A 16,371-nucleotide genomic window follows, 5' to 3' on the forward strand; every position below is an offset into this window, starting at 1 on the left:
CGGGCAGCAAGGAATGAATAAGCAGCCCGAGACCAGATTGTATTCTTTTTTTCCTTCATATATTTATTCCAAATAAAGACATAAGATGTTAAAAAGTGGCTCGAATTAATTTTGGTTTAGAGTAGCTTACTTGATTTTTAAAAATTGTAACAACTTAAGGAAAAAGCTTTTAAAATTGAATAAATAAAATAAATAGTATTTAATCCTTATATTCGGCCATTTATCCTCATATTTTCCTTCTGGAATGTTTCCAGGAGTCTCTTCAGAAATGTCACTGTGTTGCCTGCTGTGGTTTGGTTGCAGGGTTGTTCACAGGAAAAAGACTGAGGAGAGAAAAGTTGACAAGGACAGAGTGACTACACATGGGGGACCCAGCAGCCCAGGGCCCCCTGCCCAGAGTCCACACATGGGAGACCCAGCAGCCCGAGCCCCCTTGCCCAAAGCCCACACATGGGGGACCCAGCAGCCCGGGGTTGTCCTGCCCAGAGCCCGGGGAGGATGGGCAGGAGGGGGCCAGAGATTGGGAACAGATGGGGTTGGGTCCACGCTAGCTAGGGTTACATAAAAGCATCAGAGGTGGCTTAGGCAGTTCCTTGGGGTAGAACCTTGGGGGTCTGTCCACATATACACTTAGACACCTACCTCTCAGTGGCCCTAAGTCTCCCCATTACAGGGGAGTCCTTGGGACTCTTTGAGGGCCAAAGCATACCATTATTCCTTTTGGTTGCCTTTCAAGATCGTTTTATAGCACAATAACTAGGAGTGGGACTTTGGGGTCGCATAGATCCAAATTCAGACCTTAACTCTACCACTCCTTAGTACATAGCATGAGCAAATCAGCTTCCCTGAATGTCGATCTCCTCTTCAAAGCAAGGGCGACAAACCTAACAATTGTCCCACGTCCTCAGCGAGGACTACACACTTAGAACTGGCTGCTATTGATGGAGAGAGGCGTGCCACTAACCCGCAGAGCGCAGGGCGGCGGCCTTCTGTGCGCTTCTGCAGACCTGGCTGCCCAGGGAGGCAGGAGGCTCCTGCACCCCACCTCCGGGATCTAGAACCCATGCTGAAGGGGAGGGTGTGCTCTGAGCAACTAGAATGGGGGGGGGGAGTTATCACCTTGATCTGGGTGCATCTTCCTTTAAATGCCCAGCACCAAAAAATAAAAACAAAAAACAAAAAACCCTCCTTTAACTTATAGGCCACTGCTTCCATTGCTTAGCAGGTGGAACTCTATTAGACGATTTAGAATTGTGTAGGCTACAATTCTCTAGATTATAGTCTCTAATCACAATCAGGATAGATTCTTTCATTATTCAATAAACAGAGAGAAGAAAACAGCCACATTTGTGTCAGCACTTTTGTTGCTGTCTTTGTTAAATTAGGGGGAACAATGAACTATCTGGAGCAGCTCTCACTTTGATCCTGTTGTTTCTGGTTAAATTTCATAGGTGTCCCTTTACCGACCATAAATGACCAACACCAACTGCATCATCCTTTTTCATCCGATCAGAGCTGACATGTAACAGTCACATAAAAATCACACATCACATATACATACAAACTTACTGGACACTTGATGCTTTTTAGGATATCAATACTCCTTTTTATCCTATTGAAATTCACATTGAATTGTGTTTTATTCATGGTTTTGCTCATCTGAGACAGCCCCTCCTGGAAGCATGGTGTGGTACAGTTGTCCTGGGAAATTAAGAGGATTTATGAAAAGAAGCAGTCTTAGACACTTTGGGAATGAATCAAAGAGAAGGACTTTAGAGACTAAGTTAACCCAAACTTATACTATTTTTTGATAGGTGCTTGGCCAGTCTGGGAAATGACCTTCAGTATTGTAACATTATGTTATTTTTGCTGGAGATTTCCAGCATGTTCTATAAGGAAACCTGGGGCCTGTAGGCCCTGGTAAATATCCTTTTCCACCTATGCCCCCTGCTCCAAGACTAGTGATAGTGACTTTGAAATTATAGAGAAAGAAAAAGCCTTTTTGTGCCAGCTAACGAGATAGGCCCCGGTTTCCTAAAGCTATGCTCTAGGCTCAGAGGGCTGGGCTGGGCTTTCGATGCATAGACCCTCCTGGCCTCTTCTCATCTATGGAGAGACCATGAAGGGCGTGACATCTGACCTCTGCCCTGTTGAGAAGCTCAGATTCTCCCAGGCCAAGCTTGAAAGACAGTAAACTGAGCCTGGGGAAGGGCCCTCATCCTAACCAAGAGTTGGAATTAGGAATTGGAGCATTCCTGCTCCCTCCCTTCCTCCCTGCCAGAGAAGGGAATGCCTTAGAGCCCCTTTCAGTCCTCTCCACCTACAACTTGACACTCTGTCCCTTAGAGGGCAGTTCAAACCAGGACAGCCATGTAAATCAGCTAGGGAGACTGAAAGGGAGGGAAGATAAAGAAGGAAGAAGGAGGAGACAGAGGAAAGGGGGAGGAAGAAAGGAGAAGAAAAGAGAGGAAGGAGAGGGAGGAAGAGTAGCATATACCTTCTGCCAGAGATAGATCTGTCCTTATTTCACAAGCCCAGAGTTATCAGCAAAAAGATTAGAAAACAGTAGAATCCAAGCTTTATCATTATATTGTTAGTCCCTGTCTGATTTCATTGTGCACATGGCATGCATCCAAAATTTATTTTCTTAAATACTGAGAAGTGTTTAAACTTCTTAAGGACTCCAAAGCCAACTAAATACAAAGAAATATATGTCATATGGAATTCTAAGAGCCTGGTTTTAAAAGACAGTATCAATCTAACAATTACCACTGCATAACAATTTCTAATTTAAACTATCAAAAATTTATTTTTACTTAAAATGTTTAAAAACAGGATATAGATTGTCTTCTATTACTATACTTACAGAAGGGATGGGCAGACACAAACAACCGGTCACCTGCAAAAGAGAAATTTCTGAGTGAAGGTTCCAGATAGGTGCACTAAAGTCAGTTTAGAAAATTCTTGAAAGCGCATTCACTCACGTTGGCACTGCAACTGCATCTGAAGGATGGGTCTTCCTAAAGTGAAGAGAGAAAAACCCACAGTGAGTGGTGCATTTTTTCACCCTCCTAGGGTCAGTTCACTACCGTGGTCAGCACTTTTTCCCCCACCAGCATCCCTGCAGCCCTGCAGCCTACCGGTAGCTTCTGGAGGAGGATGTTGATATCCCCAATCCTGTCGCTTAAACGTGGGATGTAGCAGTTCTGGCCAGCCACGGAGCAGAAAAGCAGGGCAGAGGCAAGGACCACAACCAGAAGCATCTTGACGGGACCAGAGCCAGCCTGCAGCCCTCACTGTCTACTCGCACTTAAAGCTCCTTTCAAACAGGGAAAACCCCACATCAAACTGATACCAAGGGCCCATTTTTTCCGTAAATTGGGGCCACTTTGATATTGAAAAAGCAAAGAAAAAATTAAAAATCAAACTGAGTCACTTGACAGAAACTATGGTATGACAGGAAATATCAGAAATGATGCTTTTTTGACAGTGGGTTAGGAAATGCTGAATGAAAAGTTAAAGATCTAAAACCCATTTTTTTAAGGTAAGGATTCTGGTTGTGAGAGTCTGCAGACTTTCCATGAAAGCTCAGCTCTGTGCTCTCCTCCTTCACCTCACTGGAAATGCTGATCTAAGAGGCAGTCCCATGCAGAGGATGACCTCTGGTCTGTTGGAGGTTTCCTTTAGTAATTGCAGCCTCAGTCTTATACTTTATCTCAAATCCTCATAATGTCTTGCATGCCCTGGACCACATTCTTAAACAAATTTCACAAATTTTTCAACTGTGAGCCACAAATGCTAAAAATTGGCCTTGAGGATTCCTTTAGCATCCTTAGAACTTCAAATAGCACTGTGCGACATCAGGGAAAAAATTCTGTCCTTAAAATGAGATAATGGCTAATATTTATTAAGCACGTGCTGCATATCATGTACAATTCTATGCGCTCTATGTAAATTATGACCACCAAATGAGATAGAGATGGATTCGTCATCCCGTTTTTACCTGTAAAAGCATTGTCTACGTCTTAGTTTGCAGGCCCTTTGATGTAGCTGAATTTATCACTATGAGCCAGAAAGCAGTCTCATTGTGACCCTCTGAGGTAAGTACTATAAGTACCCTCAGTCATTTATAAATGAGAAACCGAGGCACAAAAAGTAAGTAATTTGCCCAAAGTGATACAACCAAGAAGTCACAGATTCTGCATTCAATCCCAGAGGTCTGGCTCCACGTCCCCCTGGTGAGCCTCCTATCCTGCCACCTGGGTCTTTTCTCTGCTCTCCCACCGGACACACCCCAGGGCCTGTGGCTCTAGTGCCTAAGGAATCAGGAACTCTTAAGTGCTGGGTGAGTTAAAACAAATTTGAAACAGTTTTGGAAATGGAAGAGTAAATATAAACTGAGATTTTCTAAGGTATATATTAGAAGGTGGGTGTAGGTAAGAAAGCATTCTCTACACAATAGACTAAAATGATGGGGTTCTTTGGCTTAGCGCTCTGAGTCAGAACAGCCAGTGGGGGCATTCTTGTAAGGTTTTTCTTGGCACTATTGAAAGAGCATGTGGCAGTACTGTTTCTCTCATCGAGTGCTACCCTTTAGGAGTCAATATGGATCATCAGAATTTTGCTATTCTGTGCAGAAGAGGCCATCTTGATAGAAAACAAGGTAAAGAGAAAGGGCTTTGCCAGGTGTGGTGCCGCACACTTGTAATCCCCGCACTTGAGAGGCGGAGACAGGAGGATCGCCCAGGTTCGAAGCCAGCCGCACTGGCTTAAGAGACCCTGTTTCCAAATAAAAACAATATAAAATAGGTCTGGGAGTGTAGCCCAGAGGTAGAAGGGCTTCCAGGAACCCCAGTACCACACACACACACACAAAAAAAAAAAAAAGAGAGAGAGAAAGGGCTTTTTGCTTAGTTTCTTAAATCATCCCACAGCTTTGACTTGTATACCTGCCCTTGAGAGGGAAGCTGGAAGGACTTCAAGCCTGTGGCAAACGCTCTCGTTACAGCATCTGGATCTACATCCTTTTGCCTCTCATGAAGCCCTGCTTGGTTCTGGGTGGCGATGGACACAATCAAAAGTCCATTTTTTTCTGCCTATTTTGTTGCTACAGATGGCCCTGTGACCTGCTTCGACTGATGCAGCCCGTGTTGCCTTTCTCTCGAGACCAAGTCCTGGCTTGACCAAAAGCTTAACCACCTCCACCCTTGACAGCTGGTGCAGGAAAAGGTAATATGTGGGCACAGCGCTCCTCGCGTAGCCTACTTTCCAAGCAGTGAAAGGAACCCAGAGGGAATTAACCAGCCCTCAGGGAGGAGCAGGAGTGCTCCATCTGGAATATGCTCCTCCGGAATGAGCTGCTTTCCACTTGGAAACCTGATCTGGCCCAGATGCCTAGGGCTCTGAGCTTCCCTTACCAGCCATCCTCTTTTTAAAAAAAAAAATTTTGTTTTTAAATTTTAAACAAGCCGAGCATAGTAGCGCATGCTTGTAATCCGAGCATTTGGGAGGCTGAGACTGGAGGGTCGCGGTTCACGGACAGCCTTAGCTACTTAGTGAGGGCCTCTGCAACTCAGTGAGACCCTATTTAAAAATAAAAGAATAAAAAATTGGGCAGGGGGTGTAGCTCGGAGGTCAGATGCCTCTGGGTTCCATCCCTAGACCCACAAAAAAAAAAATAAATAAAAAATAAAAAAATTAAACAAGTCTCACTGAGTTGCTGAGAGTCTTGCTAAGTTTCTGAAACTGGCCTCAAACCTGTGATCCCCCTGCCTCAGCCTCCCAAGTACTGGGGTCACAGGTGTGCATCCTGCTTCTGGAGACCTGGCACCCTCCGCTCTGCCTCAGCCTCCCTTCCTAAGTTCTGCTTGGAATATACTTTCTTCCATATGTGGCCTCTTTTCCTCCAGCCTCCCCTGACCACAGCAACCCTGCAATCTGAATGTGTTGCTCCCTTCCTGAAATTAACTCATAATAACTGTACATATGTATGGGTACAATGTGATCCTTCAACACATGTATACAGTGCACACTGATCAAATAAGACCATTTAGCGTTTTCACCTACTTATCACATCTTTATATTTGGAGCTTTGAGCTCCTGTCTTCTTGGTCTTCTGGAAATATATGTAGTATGTCACTGAATCATAGTCCCCCCCCCACACTGTGGAACATCAGAGCGTGTTCCTCTTAGCCAACAGTGCCCTTGCTATCCAGCCTCTGCATCCTTAGCCTTCCTCCTCCTTAGCCTTCCTACACTTTAGTAATTACTAGTCTACTCTCTTCTTCTTTGAGACCAACCTATTTCACATATCAGAGACCATGCAGTACTTGTCTTTCTGTGTCTGGCTTATTTCATTTAATGTAATTGTTTTTATTCCTCCTCCTCCTCCTTCTTCTTCTTCTTCTTTTTCTTCTTCTTCTTCTTCTTCTTCTTCTTCTTCTTCTTCTTCTCCTTCTCCTTCTCCTTCTCCTTCTCCTTCTCCTTCTCCTTCTCCTTCTCCTTCTTCTTCTTCTTCTTCTTCTTCTTCTTCTTCTTCTTCTTCTAATTTAATCCAAAGCTCCCAGTCCATTTTATTTTTAATTTTTAATTAGACTCTCACTAAGTTGCTTAGAATGGCTTTGAGACTGCAATCCTCCTTTCTTAGCCTCCCAAGTACTGAAATTACAGGTGTGTGCCACCATGCCCAGCTTATTTCATTTATCTTAATGTTCTCCATTTTATCTATTTTTAGCAACAAATGACAGTATTTTATTTTTTATTGCCAAGTAATATTCCATTGTGCATATATACCACATTTTATTCATTCATCTTTTAATGAACACATAGGTTATTCCATATCTTAGCTATTAATATAATGTCACAGTAAACATAGGTGTGCAGGTATCTTCTTGTTATCCTGAGTTCATTTTCTTTGGATATATACTCCCAAAATTGAATTGCTAGATTAAATTATAGATATAAATTTTTGTGGTACTGGGAATGGAACCCAGGGGCATTCTACCTCCAAGCCACACTCCCAGCTCTATATTTTAGTATTTTTATTTTTGAGACAGGGTCTCACTGAGTTGCAAAGAGTCTCACTAAGTAGCTGAGGCTGTCTGAGAACCGCGATCCTCTGGTCTCCATCTCCTGAATGCTAGGATTACAGCCGTGTACCACCATGCCTGCCATATTTTTAGTTTTTAAAAGAACCTTCTACTGCTCTCCATAATGGCTACTAATTTACATTCCTACCAGCTATGTATGAGAATTCCCTCTACTCTGAATCCTCACCAGCAATTGCTATTTTTTTTTTTGCTTTTTTGATAATAGGCATTTTGACTGGGAAGAGATAATAGTGAGAGAAAGAAATAAGACATGCAGATAGAAAGGGAGGAAGTAAAATTATTCCTGCTTGCAGACCATATGATTCTATATGTAGAAAAACCTAGAAGCCACTAAAAGGCCACTAGAAATAAACTCAGTAAAATGTCAAGATACAAAATCAACATACAAAAATTAGTAGCATTTTAGTGCACTAATAATAAACTTTCTGAGAAAAAGATCGATCATGAAAGCACTCCTATTCACAGCAGCAATGAGAATGAAATGGAATGCCTAAGAATAAACCAGGCATGGTTATATGCGCCTATAACCAGGTACTCAGGAAGCTGAAACAAAAGAATCACCTATGCCCAAGGGTTGAACCTGAGTGACATAGCAAGCCCATCTCTGAATAAATAAATAAATAATTTAAATGCTTAGGAATATCTCATCAAAATTATAAAATTTTGATGAAAGAAAAAAAGACACATTAAAAAGTGAAAATAACTATCATGTTCATGAATTGGGAGTATTATTATTAGAATTTCCAAAAGTGGTTTACAGATTCAATGCATTTTCCATCAAAATACCAATTGCATTCTTTACTGTCTAATTGGAGGAACAATCCCCAATTCATATGAATGTATCTTAGTGTCTATTTCTCCTACAAGTAAGTTCTTTGAAAGTCAATCCTATGAATGACTCTCATTCATCGCTGTATTCCAGGGAATGGTCTGTATTAATTGTTTAGGACTTACTAGTTAAATAAATAATTGCATAGTACATTTAAGCTTTGTAAACATTTATCAAATTTATATTATTCATTTATCAATTTGTATTACTTATTAAATGACGAATACAGCAGATATAATGTTTTTAAAACTTGCACATGAATGGCATCTGAAGAGTGATTAAGCAATGGACGGAATAAACTCCCAGCCCACAGTCGCCTGTGCCGGTGCAGAACTTGGTAAGAGCTGAAGTTCAATCTCTTCTCCCCTTTGTATCATAGCAACCGCAGGAGGACGGCATGTGTAGGGTGGGGGCCTTCACTCTGTAGAGGATGCACCAGAAAGAGGGAGACAGATTAACTGATTCTTTATAATTCTCTCCCATTTCCCCACCCACTCAATTATAAAAAAGAAAAGACTAAGAGTAGCTCTGCAGTTCGAAACATCATTAAAAGCAGCAGATTTTATCTAGGCAGTCTACAACTTCTGAGGTTTAGCTTCTAGGATTTTTCTCAGTGTCAAAATGCAAGCATGCAAATGATCTCCTACAGAGGAAATGCACTCAGATCAGAAGCTGCTCACCTATTGTAAATACCAAGAGTCTGGAGTGTGGGACGTACACCGAGATATCATGTAGATAACATATTTCACAATAAGTGACAGAAGACAGTAGTAAACCATTTATTTTGTTTCAAAGATAAAGTATGACATTCTTATTTTGTGATAAAAGCTCATGTGTCATGGATTATTTCTCTAGGAATATAACAAAATGATTCTTTGTTCTAGGAAAGCCATAGCAGAAAATTACAAAAAACAAAAAGCATTGAATTTCTAAGTAAAACCCATTCTGTGTTTAAAAAGTCAAGAGAGATAATTAGTTAGAAGAAGCCTCAAACACTAATTTATGTCTCTTTCTTTCTTCTTTTGATCTTTAAAAAAATTTTCTAGACTGGAGAATGAACCCAAGGGCATTCAAACACCAAGCTATACGCCTGGCCCTTTTTTATTTTTATTTTGAAAGAGGGTCTCCCTAAGTCCTGAGGATTTTGCTAAGTTTCCAGAGCTGGCCTCGATCCTGCAGTACTCCTATCTTAGCCTTCCAAGAAATTGGAGCACTAATTTCCTAATAGTTATTTCTTAACCAAGTGTGATGGAGCAAGCCCCAGTGCACTTTTCCCCAAAGGAGAGTGACATTTATCTGGGCACCTGTACCTCTCCCCTGGAAACCCTCCTAAGCAAATTCTGGCTCTGCCTCCCCTGGACACAGAGATACTGCTTCCAGTTTTCCCAAGCTCTGAGACCTAGAATATACTACTCTCCTCCTTCCCCTCACCTCTTCTCTTTCCTCACCACTGGTGAATAACAATCTGGGCTGTCATTTTAAATGGAATTCTCACACACCCCCTTCTCCATGGCCTATCAGTTCTTAAATTTGCCCTCTAGTTCTCTGACACTGTGAGACCCCTTGCCTTTTGCTGTGGCAAACACACTGATGTCAGCCTAGTTCAGTAAAGATGACAATTCCTCTTCTGGATTACACAGGGGAAGGGGTTAGAGTCTGTTAAGTCTTACTATGCATGGGGTAACACATTCCTTCTGCAAACTATCTCATTTGTCTCTCTTAAAAATTTTTATTAACTCTACATTATAGATGCAGAACTTGAAGCTCAGAGATACAAGAGTCAGCTGGCTTTACAGCTGGCAACTTGATCAGCCTAACCCAGAGACCGTGTTCTTATCTGCAATGCCACATGTCAACCTCCACTTGCGTTGATTCACAAACTGCATTCACAAGACTGTATTCTAAGTCTACTTAATACAATCAGAAAATTGGGTGCCTTTGGGGCAGGGGGAGGTAGATTCTAGAAAGATTCTCTATAATAGAGTCTTAGGTTTGTCATAACAAATTAAAACAGATTAGATGACTACAAAAGAAATTTATTCTCTCGTAACTCTAGAGGCAAAAAATCTAAATTCAGGGTGTGGCAAGTTTGGAAGCAGCCTGATCACCATTGAGGTGGTTGCTGGGAAGAAGTAGAAAATTATAAGAGAAATTGGAAGTCTGAGAAGTTAGAAGGATAGAGCCCTCATGGCTTCAAGGATGCTTTGGCCACAAATCACACACCCCAATTAATGCTGACTGAAACAAAGGGGATTTCCCCATCTCGTAGAAAGCTACGTCTGTGGTTAGAACAGGCCCAGGGTGATGGAGGACAGGCTCCTTCCACTCTCTGTGGGCTCGCTTTAGCTTGTCCCAGGGCTGCCGCGTGGCCATCTCAGTTCCAGGTCCTTGCACCCAGACATAACTAAATAAATTCTAGATTTGGGATTGATATTGAATAAATTTCAATGCATTCATTTTTTATAGGTATTTCCAAACTGGTCTCCAGAAAGATCCACAAGAAAATTTATAACTTATAGTAATTCCATCAGTCAGATTAAGAAGGCCTGCTTCTGCTTCTGATACCTCAGTCAACACAGCATACGTGTGTGTGTGTGTGTGTGTGTGTGTGTGTGTGTGTGTGTGTTACTGGAAATTGAACCAAGGATAGTCTATCTTCTAATTACACATCCAGCCCTATTTTATTCTTTATTTTGAAACAGGTGCTTATTAAGTTGTTGAGGCTCTTGTTAAGTTGCTAAGGCTCTAAGTTGCTAAGACTGGGCTCAAACCTGTAATCCTCCTGTCACAGCCTCCCAAGTACTGGGATTACAGATGTGTGCACCACACCCACCATGATTTTGTTATTAGACCCAGCCAATATGTCTGGCTAATGATGACGGTAATATATATTTGTTGAATTCTTAAATTCAGTATTTATTTCTCTTTTATATATTTCTTCATAGGTAAACCATGTCCAGTTTTCTGCTAATGTGTTAATTGTCTACTTACTAATTTCTGAGAGTTTTATGTACATCTTTGTTATAGATAGATAGATAGATAGTACTGGGGATGGAACCCAGGGGCATTCTACCTCTGATGACACCCCCAGTCTGATTTTTTATTCTTTATTTTGAAACAGGGTTTCACTGAATTGCAGAAGGCCTCACTAAGTAGCTAAGGCTGTCCGTGAACCGCGATCCTCCTGTCTTAGCCTCCCAAATGCTGAGATTTCAAGCGTGCACCACCATGCCTGGCTAGTTTGTTTGTTTGTTTGTTTGTTTCTTCTTTCTATTTTTTTTTTTTTTGCGGGTTTGGGGATGGAACCCAGGGGCATTTGACTTCCAAGCTACATCCCCTGCCCTATTTTTTTTATTCTTTATTTTGAAACAGGGTCTCACTAAGTTTCAGAGGGCCTCACTAAGTAGCTGAGGCTGTCCGCGAACCGTGATCCTCCTGTCTCAGCCTCTCAAATGCTGGGATTACAAGTGTGTGCCACCACGCCCGGCTTCTTTCTTTCTTTCTTTCTTTCTTTCTTTCTTTCTTTCTTTCTTTCTTTCTTTCCTTTCCTTCTTTCTTTCTTTCTTTCTTTCTTTCCCTTTTTCTTCCTTTCTTTCTTTCTCTCTCTCTTTCTCCTTCCTTCCTTCTTTTTTTCTTTCTTTTGTTCTTTCTTTGTGGTACTGGGGATGGAACCCAGGAGACTTCTACCTCCTAGATACACCCTCAGCCCTATTTTTTATTCTTTATTTTGAAACAGGGTCTCACTTAGTTGTGAAGGGCCTCACTAAGCAGCTGAGGCTGGCTGCAAACTTCGATCTTCCTGTCTCAGCCTCTCAAATGCTGGGATTACAAGCATTTGCCTCCATGTCTGGTTCAAATATGTTGATTTTTAGAGTACAGAAATAATCTAGTTTTTCTTCTATGTTTTGTCAATGCCATTACTGGCTAACTTTCTCTTTTTTCTACTAGTTTGAGAATACTACTTCATTGAGTTCTAAGTTTTCATGTTTTTAAACGTGCGTGTGTTTCTGGACCCTTGTTTTAGTGAGCTGCCTGTTTATACTAGTGTCATACTAACAATTCTAACATAATTATGTTTCTGTAGCTTTGTATATGCCTTAATGTGTAGCAGAGAACGTCTATCTGCTTACTATTATGTGTGTTTTTAAAGAACATTTTATTTTTTATATTTTTATTTTTTGCAGTACTGGGGATGGAACCCAGGGGAATTCTACCTCCGAGCTACACCCCTAGCCCTATTTTGTATTCTTTTATTTTGAAACAGGGTCTCACGGATTTGCAAAGGGCGTAAGTAGCTGAGGCTGTTTTTGAACCACAATCCTCTTGTCTCAGCCTTCCAAATGCTGGGATTATAAGCGTGCGCCACCACACACGGCTAAGAACATTTTAGATAGCTGCAAACATTTGCAACTCCAGATGGGTTTTAGGATCCTTTGAAGATTGCTCCAAAGAATCCTATAGAAACTGTGTTTGATTTAAACTTAATTTGGGAAAAATTGGTGTCCTTCAAATATTGAATTTCTCTTATCTAGGAAGATAAATTGTTTCTATATATTAAAACTTAAAAAATATATATTCCCAGCAAGGTAAAGTGGTGCAACCTGTAACCTCAGTACTTGGGAAGCTGAGACAGGAGGATCTGACAGGTTTGAGGCCAACCTTTGCAAATTAGCAAAGCTGTCAGCAACTTGGTGAACCCCTGTTTCAAAATATAAAAAGAAAATAGTACTGAAGGTGTAGGATAGAGGTAGAATGTCCCTGGGTTCAATCCCCAACACCACACACACACACACACACACACACACACACACACACACATCCCTCAATTTATTTTTTCATACACATTCTGTGTATTTAATGTTTATTTTGTGAAGCCCATTCCTGGCTTCACCTATTTATTTCATAAGACTTATTGAGAACTTATATCCTGGCCTTGTTCTAGGCTCCTGGGTACAGTGCACTACTGGACTTACTCACTTGCTTTATTTAGGCCTCTGCCAAAGCAGCAGAGGAGAGTGGCTGGCTCTGTCCACCTGAAGGGCCCAGCTCCTGCCTCCGCCGCCCACAGCTTCCTCACTGGCTTTTGTTCTTCGTGGCACTTGTCACCACTCAACGTAGGGCCAGTTCATTTGTTCATTTTTTTTGTCATTGTTTTTCCTCACTTTTGAGAAGGGAGGCTTCACAAGGTCGGAAACTTTGTTTTGTTCAGCTCATTATTTGCAGATATGGGGAGGAATGAGGAATAAAATGATGCAAACTAGCACAATCAAAGAATTATTAATGCTTGTAATTTTATCTTATGCCCTCCAGTCCCTTTCTGTAATATATTTCAGTAGATTTTCTTATTTTCCCCAATAGTGTTACTGTTGTAATGGCACAGTGGGATCTTTTCCTCTATTCAACTAGATTTTGTTGAATAGAGAAAGTAAGACAAATAGACAACTTGGTGCAGTTTCAACAAGTCTTTGTTATAAAATCAGTGGTAAAATAGAAAGAGAAGAGAAGGAAAGCAGTGTGTCTGGCAGCCATGCTGGAGAACCTGAAAATGGAGCTCTGTTCCCCTCTGCATCCCCAGCCTTTAAATACAGAATTTGTATTGGTATGTTCTTAACATTACCAAGGCAATGGGCTAGTAACTTATTTCTTGGGCAGGTGGTGCCTCTTTGTCTTTGGGCAATGAATTCATTTACTAAATGCAGGGGTCAATAATCTGCCTTGCTTTTACCTCTGTTGTATTGGGCTGTGTTGGCTGCCCATCAACTGTGGGTGCTTTGAAGCAGTGCATAGAGTTGACCTTTCTGGGTCCCAAAGAGTATGAGGGAAACAGGCACTGATTAGAGCCAGTGTTCTAACAGCGAGGCATAAGGCTTTTGGTGTCTTTACAGCTCTGAAATGTACCAGGCAGAGTCACTATAATCTTAGGATTTTCAGTTGTCTCTGTGTATTTTTAGGGCTAAAAACTTTACTGTAGGTAAACATTCGGACAAAGGGCAGAGAGGGAGGAGCGCTGAGGAGTAACAGCTGTCACCCCTCCTTGACCAAGGGCCTGCACAACAAGCACCCAGACAGACTGCTTTCTCCATTTTGAAAATTAATACCGGAACAATTTTCCAGTGCCAGCACATACCAGGCGTGGTGGTGCATGCTTGTAATCCCAGCATTTGGGAGTCTGAGACAGGAGCATGGAGGTTCGTGGGCCTCAGCAATTTAATAAGGCCTTTTGCATATCAGTGAAAATCTGTTTCATAATAAAGAATAAAAAACAGGGTGGGGGTGGTAGAATCCCCTGGGTTCCATCCCCAGTACCGCAAAAAAAAAAAAAAATTGAAACTCGTTCCCTATTATGAAATCAATAGCAGACACTGTATTTAAATGGAAAACATCAAAAGCACTCCCAATAAAGTGAAGAAAATGGCAACAGTGATTGTTATTTTCACAATTACACTTTTTAGTTCTAACTATGAAAAAATATATATTTTAAAAGAATTGACTAGAGCAGTAAGGCTTAGCAAATTTTGGTTGGACTGACTGCTTCTTTTTGTAATAAAGTTTTATTGAAACAAAGCCACACCCACCCATTTATGTATTGTTTATGGATGCTTTCTTGCTAAAACAACAGAACTGAATAGTTCTGAGAGTCCTCACACCCCAGAAAGCCAATATATATATATATATATATATATATATATATATATATATATATATTAATTATACTTCTGGATTCAGTTTGTTCTTCCTTTGTTTTGAATTTATCTGTGATGCTCACCAGGAGGTCTTGTTAGCTTTAATCAAATGTTCAACCAAGTTTATGCTCCACTAAATATTCAAACACAAGCCTGACATAGGTAATCCTTAGTGCCTATCATCTGTGTAGAGTGTGGGATGGAACATAGCTTGTTAGGAGGGCAGCATCAGTGGGCAGTGGGCATCTTCAGTAGGATGGGTCCTCACAGTAATCAGGAGCTATTCCCTTTGAACTCTAGGCAATGCCTGAGGAATGAGGAAGCCAGACGCCCATTGGGTGGACATGGCGTATACTGGCCTAAAGACCTCATACCCTTCAGGAACTGATATCTCTTAGAAAAGCTGTATAAGCACAGTCTCCAAGTCCTCTGCGCTCAGGGAGCTCAAGGATGTGTGCTCTTTATAGTTCAGATATACTTTTTCAGTTAGGCCTGCCTAGTAAACAGTTCACCCGCTTCTGTTTACAGAAAAACAGAGCTAAACTGAACTATTAAGGAAAAGGCCAGATTCTCTTTCAGAAAGAGAAGGCTTTGTGTTAACATTTTACTTAGATCATCAATTTCCATAAATGCTTTCATTCTATATATTTTGTTCTTTCCTAATTCCCATTTGGTTATCTATCCTTCTAGGGAGATTTATTCTTAGCTCTGCTCTCCCATTGGATGAACAGGTGCATAATATTTTCTCTTGTTCTGTACTTTTCCACACTATTTTAACTATGAAATATTGTGGAGAGGTCCTTTTCTGTTCCAGTATAATTGGAGTTCTAAATGCTTCCTGTAGGCTAGTAATGGTGGTGCACTCCTGTAATTCCAATACGTGGAGGCCAAGACAGGAAGATCACAAACTCTTTGAAGAAGAAGAAGAAGAAGAAGAAGAAGAAGAAGAAGAAGAAGAAGAAGAAGAAGAAGAAGAAGAAGAAGAAGGAGGCGGCGGAGGGGGAGGGGAGAGGGAGAGGGAGAAGGAGAAGGAGAAGAAGAAGGAGGAGGGGAAGGGGAAGGGGAAGGGGAAGGAGGGGAAGGGGAAGGGGAAGAAGAAGGAGAAGGAGAAGGAGAAGGAGAAGGAGAAGGAGAGGGAGAGGGAGAGGGAGAGGGAGAAGGAGAAGGAGAAAAAGGAGGGGAAGGGGAAGGGGAAGGAGGGGAAGGGGAAGTGGAAGGAGGGGAAGGGGAAGGAGGGGAAGGGGAAGGAGGGGAAGGAGGAGAAGGGGAAGGGAAAGGAGGGGAAGGGGAAGGGAAAGGGGAAGGAGGGGAAGGGGAAGGAGGGGAAGGGGAAGGGAAAGGAGGGGAAGGGGAAGGGGAAGGGGAAGGGGAAGGGGAAGAAGGAGAAGGAGAAGGAGGAGAAGGAGAAGGGAAAGGGGAAGGAGGGGAAGGGGAAGGGGAAGAAGGAGAAGGAGAAGGAGAAGGAGAAGAAGAAGAAGAAGAAGAAGAAGAAGAAGAAGAAGAAGAAGAAGAAGAAGAAGAAGAAGAAGAAGAAGAAGAAATTTTTTTAAAGGAAGGGGAGAACCAGGCGTGGTGGTGCATGCTTGTAATCTCAGCATTCGGGAAGCAGAGACTGGAGGATCCTGGTTTGAGGACAGCCTCAGCTACTTAATGAGGCCCTTTGTAACTCAGTGAGACCCTGTTTCAAAAAATAAAGAAGACTAAAAATAGGACCAGAGGTGTGTAGCTCGGAGGTGGAATGCCCCTGGGT

General features: G+C 41.8%; 1 protein-coding gene across 1 annotated transcript; it reads right to left on the minus strand.

Annotated features, from left to right (window-relative positions):
* Positions 1–206: 206 nt before the first annotated feature.
* IL9 (interleukin 9) lies at positions 207–3,263 on the minus strand (the record flags this gene model as incomplete). Its single annotated transcript, XM_080713849.1, has 5 exons — positions 207–323; positions 1,570–1,701; positions 2,867–2,899; positions 2,985–3,020; positions 3,141–3,263. 5 exons carry the CDS (start codon positions 3,261–3,263, stop codon positions 207–209), a joined length of 441 nt encoding a protein of 146 aa, XP_080569975.1.
* Positions 3,264–16,371: the final 13,108 nt, after the last annotated feature.

The sequence above is a fragment of the Muscardinus avellanarius genome (genome assembly GCF_963383645.1).
Source record: "Muscardinus avellanarius genome assembly, chromosome: 1".
In the NCBI taxonomy this organism is placed as follows: Eukaryota; Metazoa; Chordata; class Mammalia; order Rodentia; family Gliridae; genus Muscardinus; species Muscardinus avellanarius.